The sequence below is a fragment of the Eptesicus fuscus genome, chromosome 20, assembly GCF_027574615.1.
Source record: "Eptesicus fuscus isolate TK198812 chromosome 20, DD_ASM_mEF_20220401, whole genome shotgun sequence".
Taxonomy (NCBI): Eukaryota; Metazoa; Chordata; class Mammalia; order Chiroptera; family Vespertilionidae; genus Eptesicus; species Eptesicus fuscus.
In genome coordinates, this window is record NC_072492.1 from 40,838,889 (window position 1) to 40,855,525 (window position 16,637).

Below are 16,637 nucleotides of genomic sequence, written 5' to 3' on the forward strand. Positions count from 1 at the left end.
TCTCTTTGTAGCCCTGAGACATAAATTACAGCCTCTGTTAATTCAAACTTATTCCTTATAAAATGTTTTTGTTTTTTTTAAATCTCAAATGAGATCCTAACGTACTAGTAAATTATATTCACTCTTCCAGCATCCTCTTATAGAGGTTCCAGGTTATGAGACTCAGCTATGTGTGAAGGAAATAGAGGTTAATGTTAAATGGTTATAGGGAAGAAAACAATGGGATTTAAGGGGAACTGACTAATAGTGAATGTAATGTTTCTTAAATTCCCTACTAGCTTTTCCTCCTGGACTGATCACTAGGTCCTTATAGCCTTAGTTGTGGGAAAGGAAGTAATTTACTGAATCCCTACCCTGTGACCATTTCTATATACACCTCTTAATCCTCACTACCACCTTCCAAAGAAAAAATAGGTATCCTTAACTTTGCAGGTAAGAAATCTAATTTGCCAGGGACCACCAGTTTAAGCAAAGCTAAAACTAGAGCCCAGGCCCACTAACCTGAGCCCTCACTGCAGGACACAGGCTGGCAGGACATCCTTCCTCCACGAATGGCCAGTGAACAGGAAAAGCCTCTGCACCAGAAAAGCACGTGTGGCGATGAGCAGGAAGGCTAGTTCAGTTGTTTTCAGTCTGAATGCTAAACTCCTAAGGGCTGGCTTAGTACAGAAAACAACCCAATGGATTATCCATACTAAGACCCCCTTCCCTTAGTAGGGGACATAGCCTAAGTCCATCTTTACCTCTGTCTGTGCCTGTAGGACATGCTCACTTTCCAGTTTCTGAACAGGTATATCTTTGGAAGCAACCGAGATTCCAATGGCATTCCTTTCCTTTATTGCCAGAGCTACAGCCTTGAAAAAAGACCCTATTTCTGGTTGATGGAAAAGTTTTACCAGTAGCCCTGCTCCCATCCACATCAAGTAACTCGTTTTTAGCTTCCAGACAATTCACTGAACACTTACTTCCTGACCTAGATGAGATGTGTGGTTGTCCATATCCCATTCTTCCTTGACACAAGCCCTCCCACACCCATAGGCGCTTCCTCCTTCTGCCAAACAAACTTTATTGCACCAAAAAGAAAAAAAAAAAAACTTCATTTATGTACAGTCAGATATAAAGACATCTCTTTGACTCCTGTGCATATATTTCCTCAACTCAAGATTAGGGAGTAAAAGTCAGGCCAGTATGCCAGACATGCTCTGCCCATGACAGGGCCAAGGAGAAGATTGTCACTTGAAAGTGGGAACACTTAAATGGATGACAGACAACACTGGACCGACAGACCAAGGGCATTCTAAGCCCTGTACTAGCTCTGGGAATGGAAGAGGGAAATTGGAAGCAGGGTGCCTTTTTGAGTCCTTGCAGAAAGACCACCCTTTGGATATCCAAGATAAACTTCTGTTCTCCAGACCCACTTCCTGTCCAGTTTCTTTGCTTCCTGCCCTCCCAAGTAGGACATTCTCCTTTGTGCCCAACCCCCTTCCCAACTCACCCAGGGAAGTCCCATGATTCACAAGGCAGAGGCCTCCCTAGCAGCTGGAAGAGCAGATACAAGTTATCCTCTCTTACATGTGGCTGGATACTGATTGGGCCCTGTGTCAGGCGGGTCACCAATAACCCACTGGGAGCCATAACAGTAAGAATCTGGAAAGCACGGGGATAACCCCTCAAAAATGGGAAATATGGACTCCCTCGATGCCCAGTATCAGGGCACCTAAAGCACATTTTTCTGAGCCAACCAGCTAAAGGATCACTGCAGCTAAATACAGATAAGCAGACAGCCAGGCAAACACCCATCAGAGCCAGTGACAAACAGCAGCTGGGAGGAAGGGAGAAAGGGAGAGAAGGGTAGGAGTTGCCAGAGTTCCACCCTCAATCTCTGCCACTGGCTACCCTTACTCCCCACTAGTCCCTGGGCCTTGACATGAGGAAGGGGGACTATAGGCTGGGGGTTGGGGGCAGCACACAAGGACAGCCAAACAAAATATAACAGGATTAGCATCAGCCTCCCCTCACCCCACCCAGGAGAAATACCCTCATTGTGACTAGTATTGATGAAAACCTGTGAGACTATTCTATCTAGTGGCTCTATCATACATCCAGCAGCTGCCTGAATTGGGAACTTTTTGAATCAATGATTTTTGGGAATAAATAGTACTTTCAGCTTCCTATGGTACCTGTGCAGGCTTTACCAAGACTTTGGTTCAGTCCCATCACATTTACCTTCTGTCTTAAATCTAGAAATGGGTGAGGGGATGGGAGGAGAGAAAGGTGCTCAGGTGCTAAGTAAAACTCACTGATCAGCAGCCTAGATTCCACCACTGTTCCTTCTCTTTGGTCTGTCTAGAACAGTGACTATAAATTAGGAAAAACAAAATTATGCTGGCCCACGGGAAATAATGGGGGAAAAGAGGCGAGGAGGAAAAGGGCATTGGGAAGCCCTGCTTCAAGACTGAAGACAGACAGACAACCAACCACCCAGACTGCTTAAGTGTCACAGACAGCCCCCCACCCCAAGCTCCCTTCCAAATATCCCATAATCATTTGGGCACACTCCCTCTTGGAATTGCAATTTCTGTCTCCCAACTATCCCTAAGGAGCTGGCCCTTCCTTTGGAGAGGTGTGTCGGTTGTTTTGTTTTTGCCAGAGGCCCTCGCCCTAGGTGCTCCTGCATAGGTCCCTTGGCCCCTGATATGGGATGAACATAGCCCCAGATGCTTGAGAGCCAGGGAAGTAAGATCAGGAACAGCCTCCCCACTCCCACACCCTGGGAGATCCAAGCTTGCTTGGTTCTTGCCATCTTGCAGGATGACGTCACGTTGGAGGGAGATACACAGTGCCTCTCCATCCCTGGGGTGGGGGAAGGAACTTGCTGGGACTCTCGAGTGGGGGGAAGGGAGAAGGGAGCAGGATCTAAACCCTCAAGCTCCCATGCAGGTCTGTCTCTGTCCCAGACGAGCTGCTGTCAGAGTCCATTTCGGCGTTTTCATTATGGAGCCTCTCCAGCACTTTCTGACGAATCAGTCCCAGGCGTATCAAGAGGGACTGGTAGTCAAAGTGGCCCCGCTTCTCTCCAAAAGGGTCCTGTAGGGGAAAGGAGACAAGGGGGATGGAAGATGCAAGTCTGGCCAAAACCGGTTTGGCTCAGTGGATAGAGCGTCGGCCTGCGGACTGAAAGGTCCCAGGTTCGATTCCGGTCAAGGGCATGTACCTTGGTTGTGGGCACATCCCCAGTAGGGGTTGTGCAAGAGGCAGCTGATCGATGTTTCTCTCTCATCGATGTTTCTAACTCTCTATCCCTCTCTCTTCCTCTCTGTGAAAAATTAATAAAATATATTTAAAGAAAAGATGCAAGTCTGGGTGGCTCACCCTAGCGAGAGCAGCTTTAGGCCCATGTGAAACGCATGCTCAACTTCTGAATCATAGGAAGAGAGGAGGGCACAGCACAAATAGTTCTGAACAGCAGACAACATACCATATTTTCCGGCGTATAAGAAGACTGGGCGTATGATTTTCCTGGGTTAAAAAGTCGTCTTATACACCGGAAAATATGGTAGTCCAATATATCTAATCCATTATATCTAATCTCATCAATATAGTCCAATATACTGTATTTTCCGGTGTATAAAACGACTTTTTAACCCAGGAAAATCTTATTCGCCCAGTCGTCTTATACGCGGAAAGTACGGTAATCTTTGTTCAGGAATATTATGGCACATGTACTGTCCCAGACAGGTCTGGCTTTGGCCAACATTCAAATGTGTTTGCATTCCTCAGAAACAAGCCAATATACAGAGGTGACACTAAAGGCAAGAAAAATGGGGAAGAATAAGGAACTACTGGACATCGAAATTGGGTCTCAAAAGAACTGTTGGTCCAGGGGGAAGCTCGCTACAGATTGATTCATTTGCCTGTCAGCATAAATATTATTGCTCGTCTCACATTCAGTTCTTATTAATATATATCTAGTGACATATGATCTCGTTCATCTAGAGGAAATGATGAACAACATAGACTGAGGAACAAGAACAGAACCAGAAGCAAGGAGGCATCGATCGGACTATCGGGCCTCAGAGGGAGGGTAGGGGGAGGGTGGGGGGAGGGGGAGAGTTCAACCAAAGGACCTGTATGCATGCATATAAGCCTATCCAACGGTTAAGTTCAACAGGGGATTGGGGCATGCGTGGGGAGAGGGGTGGGATGGGAATGGGGGGATGAGGACAAATATGTGACACCTTAATCAATAAAGAAATTAAAAAAAAAAAAAAATGGGGAAGAGAAATACAAGACCAGGATTGTAATAAAGTATATCTGTGTTTCCAATTAACCTAAAAAACTATACAAGGGGGAAATTATCCTTCATTGCCTATAGAATAGGTCCTCAAATCACTCTGGTTCAACACTGATGCCTAGGAATGTAACTCTTCTTTATATCAATTACTAGTGACCTGGTGCATGAAATTTGTGCACGGGGCGGCGGCGGGGGGGGGGGCGGGTTCCCTAAGCCCAGCCCGCACCTCTCCAATTGGGGACCCCATGGGGGATGTCCAACTGCCAGTTTAGGCCCAATCCCTAAACCTGCAGTCGGACATCCCTCTTGCAATCTGGGACCGCTGGCTCCTAACCGCTCACCTCCCTGCCTGCCTGCCTGCCTGCCTCATCGCCGCTAACTGCCCTCTTCCCCTGCTGGCCTGATCGTGCCCCTAACTGCTCTCCCCTGCCGGCCTGATCTCGCCCCCAACTGCCCTCCCCTGCAGGCCTGATCTTGCCCCCAACTGCCCTCCCCTGCAGGCCTGATCTTGCCCCAAATGCCCTCCCCTGCTGGCCTGATCACCCCCAACTGCCTCTGCCTCGGCCCCCACAACCATGGCTTTGTCTGGAAGGAAGTCAGACGTCCAGAAGATGGCTGGTTGACCCAGTCTAATAAGCATATTACCCTTTTATTAGTATAGATGGTAAACTTGGTTTTGTTATATGTTGTTTTGCTGCCGTTCCAGGAACCTAACAACATTAAATGAGGACTTACTGTATTCAAAAAGGGTAATTTGTTTTCTAAGGTCACAGAGAGGTCTAGAACTCAGGAGTTCTGACTTCTAAATAAGCACCTGTACTCTTTCCCAGGGACCAATCACCATATTCCTGTCCAGGTTTCTGGGCATCACGCCAGGGCCAACTAGCCTTGATCCTAGTCCTTGTCATTCTAGATCAAAGATCTCCAAACATTATACAGAAAGGGCTTAACTGTCCTTAAAGTCCAAAAATAGTTGGGATGAAGGATATAAATAAAGGAATTAAAACAAAACAAAGAATTAAAAATGCTACATAAGGAATATGGCAGCCAAGTAACATGGCCGAGGCTCAAATAAATGGAGACTACTTTCCTTGGCAGTCACAAAAAAGCATATGATTTTTACTTCTCACAATCTGTCTCCTTCACCTACATAAACTCCTTCCACACTTCTGCCCACATATAACCCTCATGATCTGGGACTAGGTGATGGAAGCCACAGTCACTGTGACTATAGCGCACATTTTACACTTACGAAGGTTATATTCCCCCAAAGCTGAAATCCACACTTACTCTGGAGCTATCAATTTTCCAAATCTTCCTTTTTTTAAAAAAATATACTTTTATTGATTTCAGAGGGGAAGAGAGAGGGAGAGATAGAAACATCAATGATGAGAGAGAATCATTGATCTGCTGCCTCCTGCATGTCCCCTACTGGGGGATCAAGCCTGTAACCTGGGCATGTGCCCTTGATTGGAATCGAACCCAGGACCCTTCAATCTGCAGGCTGACACTCTATCCACTGAGCCATGCCGGCCAGGCCAAATCTTCCTTTTTTCGTCATTGGGTCCATTTCTACCCAATGTCCTTCCCAGATGTTGTGCTCCCTTTCTTTCCCTCATCATGAGTTATTTTTCCTTAATAAACTGAATATTGGAAATGCTGCTGGGTACCAGCAATGAGAATTCCTGATGGGGAACAAACCACAGCATCCATCATATTCAATATACTTTTAAAAATAAATATTTTTTATTGATTTTAGAGAGACAGGAAGGGAGAGGGAGAGAGAAAACAATGAGAAAGAAACATTGATCAGCTGCCTCCTGCACGCCCCCTATTGGGGATCAATCTGGAAACCTGGGCATGTGCTCTGACTAGAATCAGGGCTTGATATACTCTTGAGCTGGCCTTACCCTTTTGAGTTTAAATGTGTCAGGTGGGTGTGAAGTCCTTGAAGGAAGGATAGGGAAACTAACATTTCTAAGCAGCACCTGAGGGAACAAGACATTTACTTCTGCTGCTGGTGCTGGGTGGGAAGTGGGAGGGAGTGGGGCAGGAGAAGAACCCAAGAAGACCTGGAGAGAACCTTAAGAGGTCTTAGTCATTTACCCAACTCGCCATATTTCTTTTTTTTTTTTTTAAATATATTTTATTGATTTTTATACAGAGAGGAAAGGAGAGGGACAGAGAGCTAGAAACATCGATCAGAGAGAAACATCGACCAGCTGCCTCTTGCACACCCCCCACCCGGGGATGTGCCCGCAACCAATGTACATGCCCTTAACCGGAATCGAACCTGGGACCTTTCAGTCCACAGACCGACGCTCTATCCACTGAGCCAAACCGGTTTCGGCACAACTCGCCATATTTCTAAGTAACATCACCAGTAAGTGACCCAAAAGACTCAAGAACTAGTCCTTCAATACTAAGGGTTCTCACACTCTACCAACAAGGCTGTTTATTTTGAAGCCTATTTGCAATTTGGTTTAATAAGAACCTCTTTTTTAAAAAAATTATTATTGATTTCAGAGAGTAAGGGAGAGGAAGAGAGAGATAGAAACATCAATGATGAGGAGAATCATTGATCGACTGCCTCCTGCATAGCCCACATTGGGGGATAGAACCTGCAACTAAGGCATGTGCCCTGACTGGGATTCAACCATAATCTCCTGGTTCATAGGTTGAACCTCAACCATGATCCACACTGGCCAGACTAAGAATCTCTTCTTAAGCCTTAAGTTCTGTACTCTTTTAAAAAAATATATTTTTATTGACTTTAGAAAGGCAGGGAGAGAAAGGGAGAGAGAGAGAAACATCAACGATGAGAGAGAATCATTAATCGGCTGCCTTCTGCACGCCCCTTACTGGGAGTCAAGCCCGAAACCCAAGCATGGGCCCTTGACCAGAATCATATCCAGGACCCTTCAGTCCGCAGGCCAACGCTCTATCCACTGAGCCAAACCAGCTAGGGCAAGTTCTGTACTCTTATTGGAAGCAGAAGCACATTTCCCCAGTATATGCAGAGAATGAATAATTGGTTACCATCTTGTAATAGGAATCTCAACATATAACACTATATACACAACGCTTCTCTAAGCCTTCTTTCTCTTAGCACCCCTCTGGGCTAGGGATGGAATTCCAATAGATGACTCTACCCTTACAACCCTTAAGATTCTGAGAGAGCTGAGTGTTCTTGATTCGAAAAAACTGCTGACCAAGAAGAGGAGTACTAGACTAGAATGATTCGTATTCTGCTCATGAGTACCTAGTTTATGCTAGGAACTGAGAACCAACTCCATATGGCTTTAGGCAAGTCAGGCTCCTCTCTGAGCCTCAGCTACTCAACTAAACTAGGTTCCTTTTGGCTCTGAGTTCTATGAAAGGGGTGGATGTCACTCTAGAGGGGGGATTTTACATAGTCCGCTGGAAGGCCTCTGGAGTCAACAGCAGGGGCTGCATTACCTGCATAGTCTGGCCTTGAAGGTGCAGGCGATCTTTGCAGGCCACCTCATAGAAGTCATAATACTCCAGGAAGGACTTCTCCATCACTCCTCTGGAAAACAAGCAGAGCAGCTTAAGTTAGGAACAAAGGGGCAAGGGGTCACCCCTTCACTATCTAAGCTTAAGGCCAAATTAAACAGCTACAGTTCCTAAGCTCATGGTTAATTTCTCTAAATCTTAAGGATTATAAAATGAGTAACTGTTAATACTAATCATTCCAATCCCAACTTCAACTCATGTCTTGCTCAATCTCATTTGTTTTCCATAGGCCATCCTTAATTCCAATCCTTACTCAACATTCTCCAAGGAAGTTTGTTTCGTTGCTCTTGACTTTATTCTTCTTGTTTTAACACTTAGAAATAAAGTTGAACATTAAGAAATAGGTTTATTATGAAGTGCTCTATACCTCATTTGGCTGTAGAACAGTTATGTCTTTAATATGGCCAGATTCTCGAAACTGGGGGCTCCCTGAGGACATAGACTATATCTTTCCATCAGGCCTGATACTCTCTAAGAACAGAGAATCTCTCTCTGAACTTCCTCTTGGGGAACCCTCATGAACCACATGTTTTTAAACCACTTGCTTCTTCTCTGTCTCCCTCTGGTGCCCAACACTGGATTTTGCCTCAAAAGTTCTCAAAGGTATGAACCAGCTAAATCTCCAAAAGGAATACAAGTTACAAGTGGGTTCTTGAGACACATACCGTAAGGGTTCAGGGCAGGGACACTTTCCTTCCATCATGTCACAGACTGCCACTCTGATGGTCTCATGCCGAATACACTCATTATAATTTTTGCTGTCTCCTGGATGTCTCTCCTGTAATGTGACAGACATCATAGAATCCAAGTACAAAGAGAAAAGCCAATGGGAAGAGACTTCAGAATTAGTATGGGGCAGGTGACCCAAGCAACTGAACAAGGGAATATCTTTTCACTGTATGGCAAACCCATTAAAGAGCAACTAGGCCTTCATTTTTGAGACTGTTTACTTCCTCCCAATGCATACCAATACCCATCCTCTGTTATGAGTCATATGATGTATAAGCATCAAACTAGATCCATCAAATTTTCCAAAGCCTGAAATGAAAGGCTTCTCAGGGAAGGATTAGTGAGAAATAACCAATTATGCATAAATGACGTTAGGAGTCTCAGTCCAGAAAGTCTGTAAGATATCAGGATGCTTCCTGGTTAACTCCTTTACACATCTGTATGGTTCTACCATTATTGATTATATGTGAATTTTCCCCCAGTAAATACAGTTAGCCCTTCTCATCTGCAGGTTTCACATCTCTGTATTCAACCAACAGTTGATCAAAAACAGTATCTTCACATTCCCAACCATGAATAAAAAATACTGTTTTCAATCCACAGTTGGTTGAATAGATGGATGCAAAGGGCCCATCATAGTCAAAGTTATATGCGAATTTTCTTCCTTTAAAAAAAAAATTTTTTTTTATTGATTTCAGAGAGAAGGGAGAGGGAGAGAGAGATAGAAACATCAATGATGAGAGAATATCATTAATCGGCTGTCTCCTGCATGCTCCCATAACCCTTGACTGGAATCGAACCCAGGACCCTTCAGTCTGCAGGCCGACACTCTATCCACTGAGCCAAACCAGCTAGGGCTGTACATGAATTTTCAACTGTGTATTGTTCAAGGGTCAACTCTTATTTCATAACTCCCAAAGAATGCCTGGCTTGGCAGCAGTCATTACAGGGTCACTGGAGAATGGAGGCATGCAGAAGAACACAGTGGGTAAGACAGCCCCCAAAGCAGGCTCAGAATTAATTTCCAAATGATCCCACTGACTTCCACATGGTGGATTAATCCAAGTCAAATGGAAATACCTTGAGTGTTATTGTAACTTACAAGGGAACAAATTCACTAATGAGGAGCACGCATGTCAGCTCCTTTTTTTCCTCCTAAAGTGACAAGTTTAATACATAGGCTAAGCCAGGTTAAAAACAACAATCCCAAAACCCTTGAACAGACCTCTCAGATCTCTTAAAACCCAACATTTCACACCCCAGAGCTGGACCCACCTGGCCTTACCTGCTCAAAGCCAGGCTCATTGTGATAGGGGTTCTCAGTCATCAGGGACTGGATGGAGATAAGTACAGAAGAGATGCTCTGGGCTGGGCTCCAGGCAGGGCCAGTCCATGTACTGCAAAATACATCAGAGGAAATGGAAGAGGGATGAGGCACAGAGAGAGGGGGAAAGACCAGTACACAAGTACCCTGGGGCCTAGCAGCACAACCTTTCTCTTTCACTATTAATACTCTGGATTTTCCCAACCTCTGTCTCACCCTCATTCACAAGAAATCAGTCAACTGCCTAATCCTCTTATCAAGTGGGACAAAAGAATAGAGGGTAAAGCAAGCAAGATAACTTTGAAGGGATTTTCTTTGGGTTAGGAAAGAAACAGTAGCTAGGAAAGGTTCTGTTAATCAGAATGAAAGAAATAAGGTGAGAAAAAGCTCCAAAGGGAGTAAAAATGTTAACTTCTGTGGACCTCAAAGAGCTTCCTTATTTACTTATGGGTGTGATGGAGTTAGGAGAGAAAGGTTGAGCACAGAGGGACAGAGCGGACAAAGCCATCTGGTTAGAGGCCACATGGTGGGCTTGATGATCAGGGATCCAGTGCTCTTTCAAGCCCCCAAGGAGTGTCAAATTCTCTGAGGATTACAGAACTCTGCCAAAGGACATGAAGGTAGAATAAGGGGCACTTCTATATTGTGGAGGGTCTGAAAACATATGAAAAACAATTTGAACAGGAGAGAAACACCAAAACCACTCCTCTCTTTCATAAATCTGACCAAATAGTCAGAGGAAGAGGGCGGGCTGGACATTAATGATATTTATTTTTAGTAACTGATAAGAGGGCACCTGAGCCACAACTGCTTCTTCAAGTTAGCCGGTCAATTCTCCTTCCCCGGTGGACTCGAGGAAAGCCCAAGTAAGCGATTCGAAACAGTAACTACGTCAGAGCTCGCTCTCCAGTACCTCTCAATCTGTTCTTCTCGGCTTTGCTCCCCCCAAAACTAAACTTTGTGCTAAGGTGTTGCATATTCAGGGATTCAAGTCAACATGGTACTTTCATTAAATTTCTTTTGTAAGTCAGCCCAGCATTTTTTTCTAGGTAGGGAGGAAAAAAATGAGGCTGATAAAAGTGAATATAATCACCCAAGAACTCACGGGAAAGTTCTACTTCAATTCTTTGTGGCAAATATTCAATTTCAGGGTAGCTTCTTCTTTTCCACCCAACATACTTCTGCCACTTTTACCCACCACCATCTTGCTTCCCCTATTTCTACTGTGAGCTGGTGTTTGCTCAAAATAGTTTTATATTGGCCTAATGAAGGAGAATTTAATACAAAACACTTTCATGAACAAACTTTATACAGAAGCAATAACTAAACTTCTTTACCACTGTGGGTTACACAGACCCCTATCCTACCCTAGTGAGATGAAGGACTTCCTTACTGTCACAATCATAAAATATACCCCTAGGTCTGAGAGATTAAAAAATATATATATCATGTCTCCAGTTTGTGTCAGCTACCTTGTCCACACACAACCCTGGAAATTATTGGACAGGAAGAAAGGAAACAGTATCACCAGCACGGGTAACTTTCTCAACTGCAACCTGCACTTGCTCTCTGCCCCGGGGAAATTCAGACCACACTAAAAAGACTAATTCAGAATATATTAGAAGACATTTCCATTCTGAATTTTCAACCCCTTAATGCAATTAAAAGGAATGGATGAGAACTACATGAAGCAAAATCTCGGTTGCACCCAGAAATGAAATGTACTTAAAACTTCTGTGTTTTGTATGTGATGTGATTTCCAACCTCAGGCATTTTTCATTCAGTTGTTAAAATATCGTAATTATCATCACCGCCTCCAAAGCCACTCAACGAGAGACTCAGAAATAAGACACCCACAATCTTGAATGGCACAGACCTGCAGCCTTTCTCAACCTGTTTGGGAGAGAATTAAGCCCTGATGCCCTACGGGAGTGGTTCTCAAACTGGAGTGTGCAGCAGAATCACCTGGAGGACTTAGAAGACACAGACTGCTGGGCCCCGGTCCTAGAGTTTCTGATAGAGTAAGTCCAGGGTGGGGCCCCACAATCTGCAAGGCGACAAGCTCCCAGATGCTGGTGCTGCTCAGGGAGAACCACTTCACTAAGGCATCCACTGGATGTAATGAATTAACTGCTCTCTTTTGCATCTGGAACGATACTAGTTATGGACCATCCTGAGGAGAATAGTCACTCCGATTATTTTCTGTGTTCTGTAGTTCAGACGAGAAACTCCGGTTGATAAAGGCTGGCCTAGAGTAATCATTTGCTAACAACCAACTTGGCCACTTAGAAGTCTCCTCTTACCCTAGAATACTCAAGCAGACTTTCCCATTGCGGTAGAAGTTGGGGTTAAACCTCACTGTGTTATTGCCCGTTGTCATCAGTTTGACCCGAGGAGGGTGGATGGGATAGTCGGGCGGACACCGAAACACGAACAGGAAGAAACCCCCTTCATAAGGAGTGTCAAATGGGCCTGTGATCAATGCATGAATCTGCAAAATAAAACCCCATCTCAAAATCGTGAGGTGATGTCCCATCCCAACCCCTCCTGGCTTCCACTTGCTGCCCGTGCTGGAAGCAGGACTTCATCTGGGATCCAGTCCACATCCTCTCCCTGCAGAACGGACAGCCTGGACTCACTCACATTAATCAACATGGTTGGCCCAGTGGAGCGGCATCTGACTCAGGGTTACATTCTAAAGGTAGGGCCTAAGGTGAAAAGCCAATCGAGTCAAAATCATCCCTGAGCACCCTTAAAACTCCCGGAAAGCCTGCTTTTTGCTCGAACTTCTCTGACCAGTGTTATGTATAGCAAATGGACAGAACACCGATGTGCGAAATATAATATGCATCTGTGAAGTATTATCCTAACATATTCTAAGAAATAGGTATTTTTTTCTGAATATGTATGTTTGGATTTGTCCAAGTTTAACATGCGTATGATGCAACTCCACCCTCCACTTATGTGGCACAAAGGGGAGGTAAGATGAATGGAAAAGAGGAAAGGGATTGGAAGCCACAGCACCAGTGCCAGTAACAGTACAGAGCTGAGGGTTGTGATGGAGGCCTAGGGTGTCTACTTCCTCTACAGAGGATCAAACCTTCTGTAGAGGATGTGGCTCAGGGAGCACCCAGCTGTGTCAAAGGTACTAAGAAAAATATGAAAACCTCATGGTCTACTCAGAGCCATTAGACCATCCCCAGAACTTTCCCCAACACTGTAGGGTACTTTTTTTTTTTTTTTAATTAAAAAGGAAAAATGCAGTAGCACTTAAAACAGAACACTAAATTCTCTTCCTCCAGCCATGATTATTGAACAAGATTCCCCTAATCTGAACTCAGTTATATTTCTTCTACAAAGGTCCCCAGGCATGTGAGTCTACTCAGAATTTGAACAGCAAGAAGAAGGACCTACAATCCAAGGCCTCAGTGTAAGTCCCTCCCTTGCTCGGGTGGCACCCTGCTTTTCTTTTAGCCCTCAGTCATTGGGAAAGCAAGCTCAACTGGTACCAACATGGCATCAATTCTGGGAACCTAGGGACTAGCATATTAATACTGCTACTTGACTGAGGACAAGATGTTCCAGGAAAAACATTTCTAACCACAAAATTTTTTTTTTAATTGAAAGAGAAACCTATTCATAACAGATACCAACAATACAAAATCTGAATTTCTACTGTTAAGAAATTTGAAACTATGAGTTTTCATTAAACACAAGATTTAGGAAATCTGATTTCTTCCCAACATCAGTTTAGGTGCAAATTCACTTCTGATGGTAGAACACTCAATGACAGAGAAGCCTGTGTATCTATGCCAGAGAAATTTGACGTGACATACTAAGCTTTCTCTGTGTTTTGTGTGTGAAGGACAAGAGAAGAAAGGTATTTGGGTGGAAGGGATACTCAAAAGCAACCAGTAGGGGTAGGAGCCTAACAATGCCTTTTAACTACAAACTCTGTTCACTAGAGCTTGCCCTATCCCCAACCTTCTCTGCACCTGATTGATAGCAGCACACTTAAAGGTCAAGGGTGGTGGGGTGGGAGAAGAGTTGGGTAGTACAATGGTAGGGTGACCACATAATTTATTATCCAAACTGGAGCACTTCTGAGAATGAAAGCGTGCCCTATTAATAGTTAAGCTGGAACAAGAGGTGTGAACTGGGATTTTCCAAGCCACGCAGGACCTATTGGCACCCTAATAAGACACCTGTTCAAGGCTTTGTTCCACCTCACTGTGTAATCTTGGGCAAGCCATTTACTCTCTTGGGGGCTTGATTCCTTCTGTATGCAATCAGAGGTGTGAGCTGGATAATCTTTTAGACTCTTCCAACTTTATGGGCCCAATTTCCCAATAAATCCCGACTCCCAGCAAGTTACATACCTTAGTCATGTCAACAGTATCAGGTACAACGAACATTCCCGGAGGAGGCTCCTTATAAATGGACATGATATCCCTGTATAACACCAAGAGGAGGTGGGGGAGGGAGTGAGGGAGAGGAGAAAAAAGGGGAATCCCTTGAACAGGACAGTTGTTATCACCTCAGTGAGGCCAGGGTTCGAGAAAGTGGTGCTTGGTACCACAAATGTTTGCACTGTCTTGTTGGCTGAGAAATCTCAGCTGAGTACTTGTCAGGCAGACAGAGAGCAAATTATTATTAAAGGGGCATTGTTTCCTCAGGGGGAGGATAAGGAGGGGGGAAAAAAATAATCAGAGATCCCAATGGCATCAGATGTCACCCTGGAAAAGCCACATCCCATTTACTCTCACTTCCTCCCACATGGCAATTCATTCACTCCCACCCCCGAGATTCTCAGGTACTACAGCTGAATCCTCAATGAAAACTTTTTTTAGTTAACTGGGAAGGCACCATCAACCTCACTAAAAAAATGAATTCCATAAACCAGTGTGGACCTTCGTTGGCAAGTGAACTGTCAGGGAGCAATGATCTTCTTGCCCAGGAGACTAATAGGGCTGAAATCGCTTCAGGCTGGGGAGGGGACCCTCCGAAATGGCTGAGAATCTCACATCTGGAAGATGACAAGTAGTGACTACTATAGAATTGGGAGGATTTCTAGATCATATCTCACAAACTAGAATGGATCAGTTGTAAGCAAGGGTCTAACGGGGAACATTCTAGGTGGAAAAAGGCTAGGGACTTACCAGGGTACATAGGGACTTAAAAAGGTGCAAGTAGAGCAGAGAAAGTAAGGATTGGCAGAATTCAAGGTATGTCAGGATTGGAAAACTGTGTCCTGTGTCAAGCACTGCGCCAGGGACTTTATTATACACAATGTGCTCTTTAATTTCCATTAAAGTCTTGAAGAGATACACGTGAAGGGGCTTGGAAAGTGGGGGATGAGAACACCTAGATGGACTGGAATGGGTGCATGGGGAGAGAAAGTCTGGTCATCAGGAACAAGTTTCAGGGTTAATAGCAGCTAAAAAGCATCGCCCTTTTCTATGCAAGAGGTACTACGCTAAGCATGTTTGCAAAATATTACCTACCACATGATATGATCAAGATCAGTCACCCAAGAAGCAAGCACAGAAGGGACTTAGGACCTTGTTCCTATATTTGAATTGGGTACAGCTACTTCAGAAAAGTAAACCCGATAACCCAGAGGAAAAAATACAGGAAAGACATATCTTGACCGGGATATTACATGCCAGAGTGAGACTGGGGGGGGAGGAAGCCCGAGTTCCTGGAACAGGTGTGAGAGTGGAAGTGGTTCCAGGGAAGACTGTGGGTATGTGAGGGAAGTGACTAGACTTGGGAAGGGACTCTACGGAGGGGGTTTCAGGAAACGGAATAAAAACAAAGGCTGGTCTCGGGTCTGAGGCCAAGAAAGCAATCGATAGTGTGTGTGTGTGTGTGTGTGTGTCTCACAAACGGGGCTCGGGAAGAGACGCCCGAGGGACCCCGAAGGGTGGGAACCCCAAGGAGTATCTAGCAAGGATGGGGTGGGGAAGGGGGAGAGGGGCGGGGCGGTGGGCGGGAGGGGGTGTCACTGAAGCGCGAAGGGGTCGGGTTTCGGGCAGCAGGTATGGGGGAGGGTTCCGGCTAGGAGACGGAGGGCTCGCCGGAGGTGGCCGAGGGGCGGGGTCGGGCCGGGGCACTCGAAGGAAGAGGGGTTTGGTGCGCGTGGGGCGGGGAAGACGGGGCTCGGGTCCCGCCGCCCCGGACTGGGCAGAAGTGGGCCTTGCAGCCGGGCTGCCGAGGGAGGCGCGCGGGCGGTGGGGAGCTGTGGCGGGAGGGATGGGGGCAGGGAAGGTCGAGCCTGGAGCTCGGGGCTGGGGGCGGAAAACCCCGGCTCACCGCTTGATCCGGAGTAGACACTGCGGCGCGGTTCGCTCGCTGTCCCAATCGGAGCTGAGTGTGGGGTCCCAGTGGCTAAGCAGCGCGGCCCCGTGGGCAGCGGCCGAGGGCGGGAGCCCGGGCAGCGGAGCCAGGCCGCTCCCGGGTCCCCCGGCCCCGCCCGCTGCCGCCGCCGCCGCCCACACATCCGGCAGGAAAGGCGGCCCGAACCCGCCGCCGCTGCCGCTAACGCCAACAACACCAGCGACGCCGCTCGCCCCAGGGCCTGCCGCCCCGGCGCCCGCCGTCGCCGTCGCCGCCTCTTCAGTCGGACTCTCCGCCATCGCTGCTTCGCTTCCGGGACTGCTCGGCAGCACGTCCGCCGACCAGAGCGGCCGCTGCTCCCACCCGCGCCCGCACCACCGAGAGCCGGGCCAGAGTGTCCCCACCCTCGGCAGC

At 46.2% G+C, this 16,637-nt stretch overlaps 1 protein-coding gene across 1 annotated transcript; it reads right to left on the minus strand.

Moving 5' to 3' along the window:
- Window positions 1-820: 820 nt before the first annotated feature.
- On the minus strand, window positions 821-16,637 carry UBE2Z (ubiquitin conjugating enzyme E2 Z). Its single transcript, XM_008153742.3, has 7 exons — window positions 16,200-16,637; window positions 14,264-14,336; window positions 12,188-12,375; window positions 9,846-9,957; window positions 8,497-8,609; window positions 7,754-7,844; window positions 821-3,087 (listed from the first exon to the last, which is right to left on the minus strand). Exons 1-7 carry the CDS (start codon window positions 16,520-16,522, stop codon window positions 2,917-2,919), a joined length of 1,071 nt encoding a protein of 356 aa, XP_008151964.1. The 5' UTR covers window positions 16,523-16,637; the 3' UTR covers window positions 821-2,916.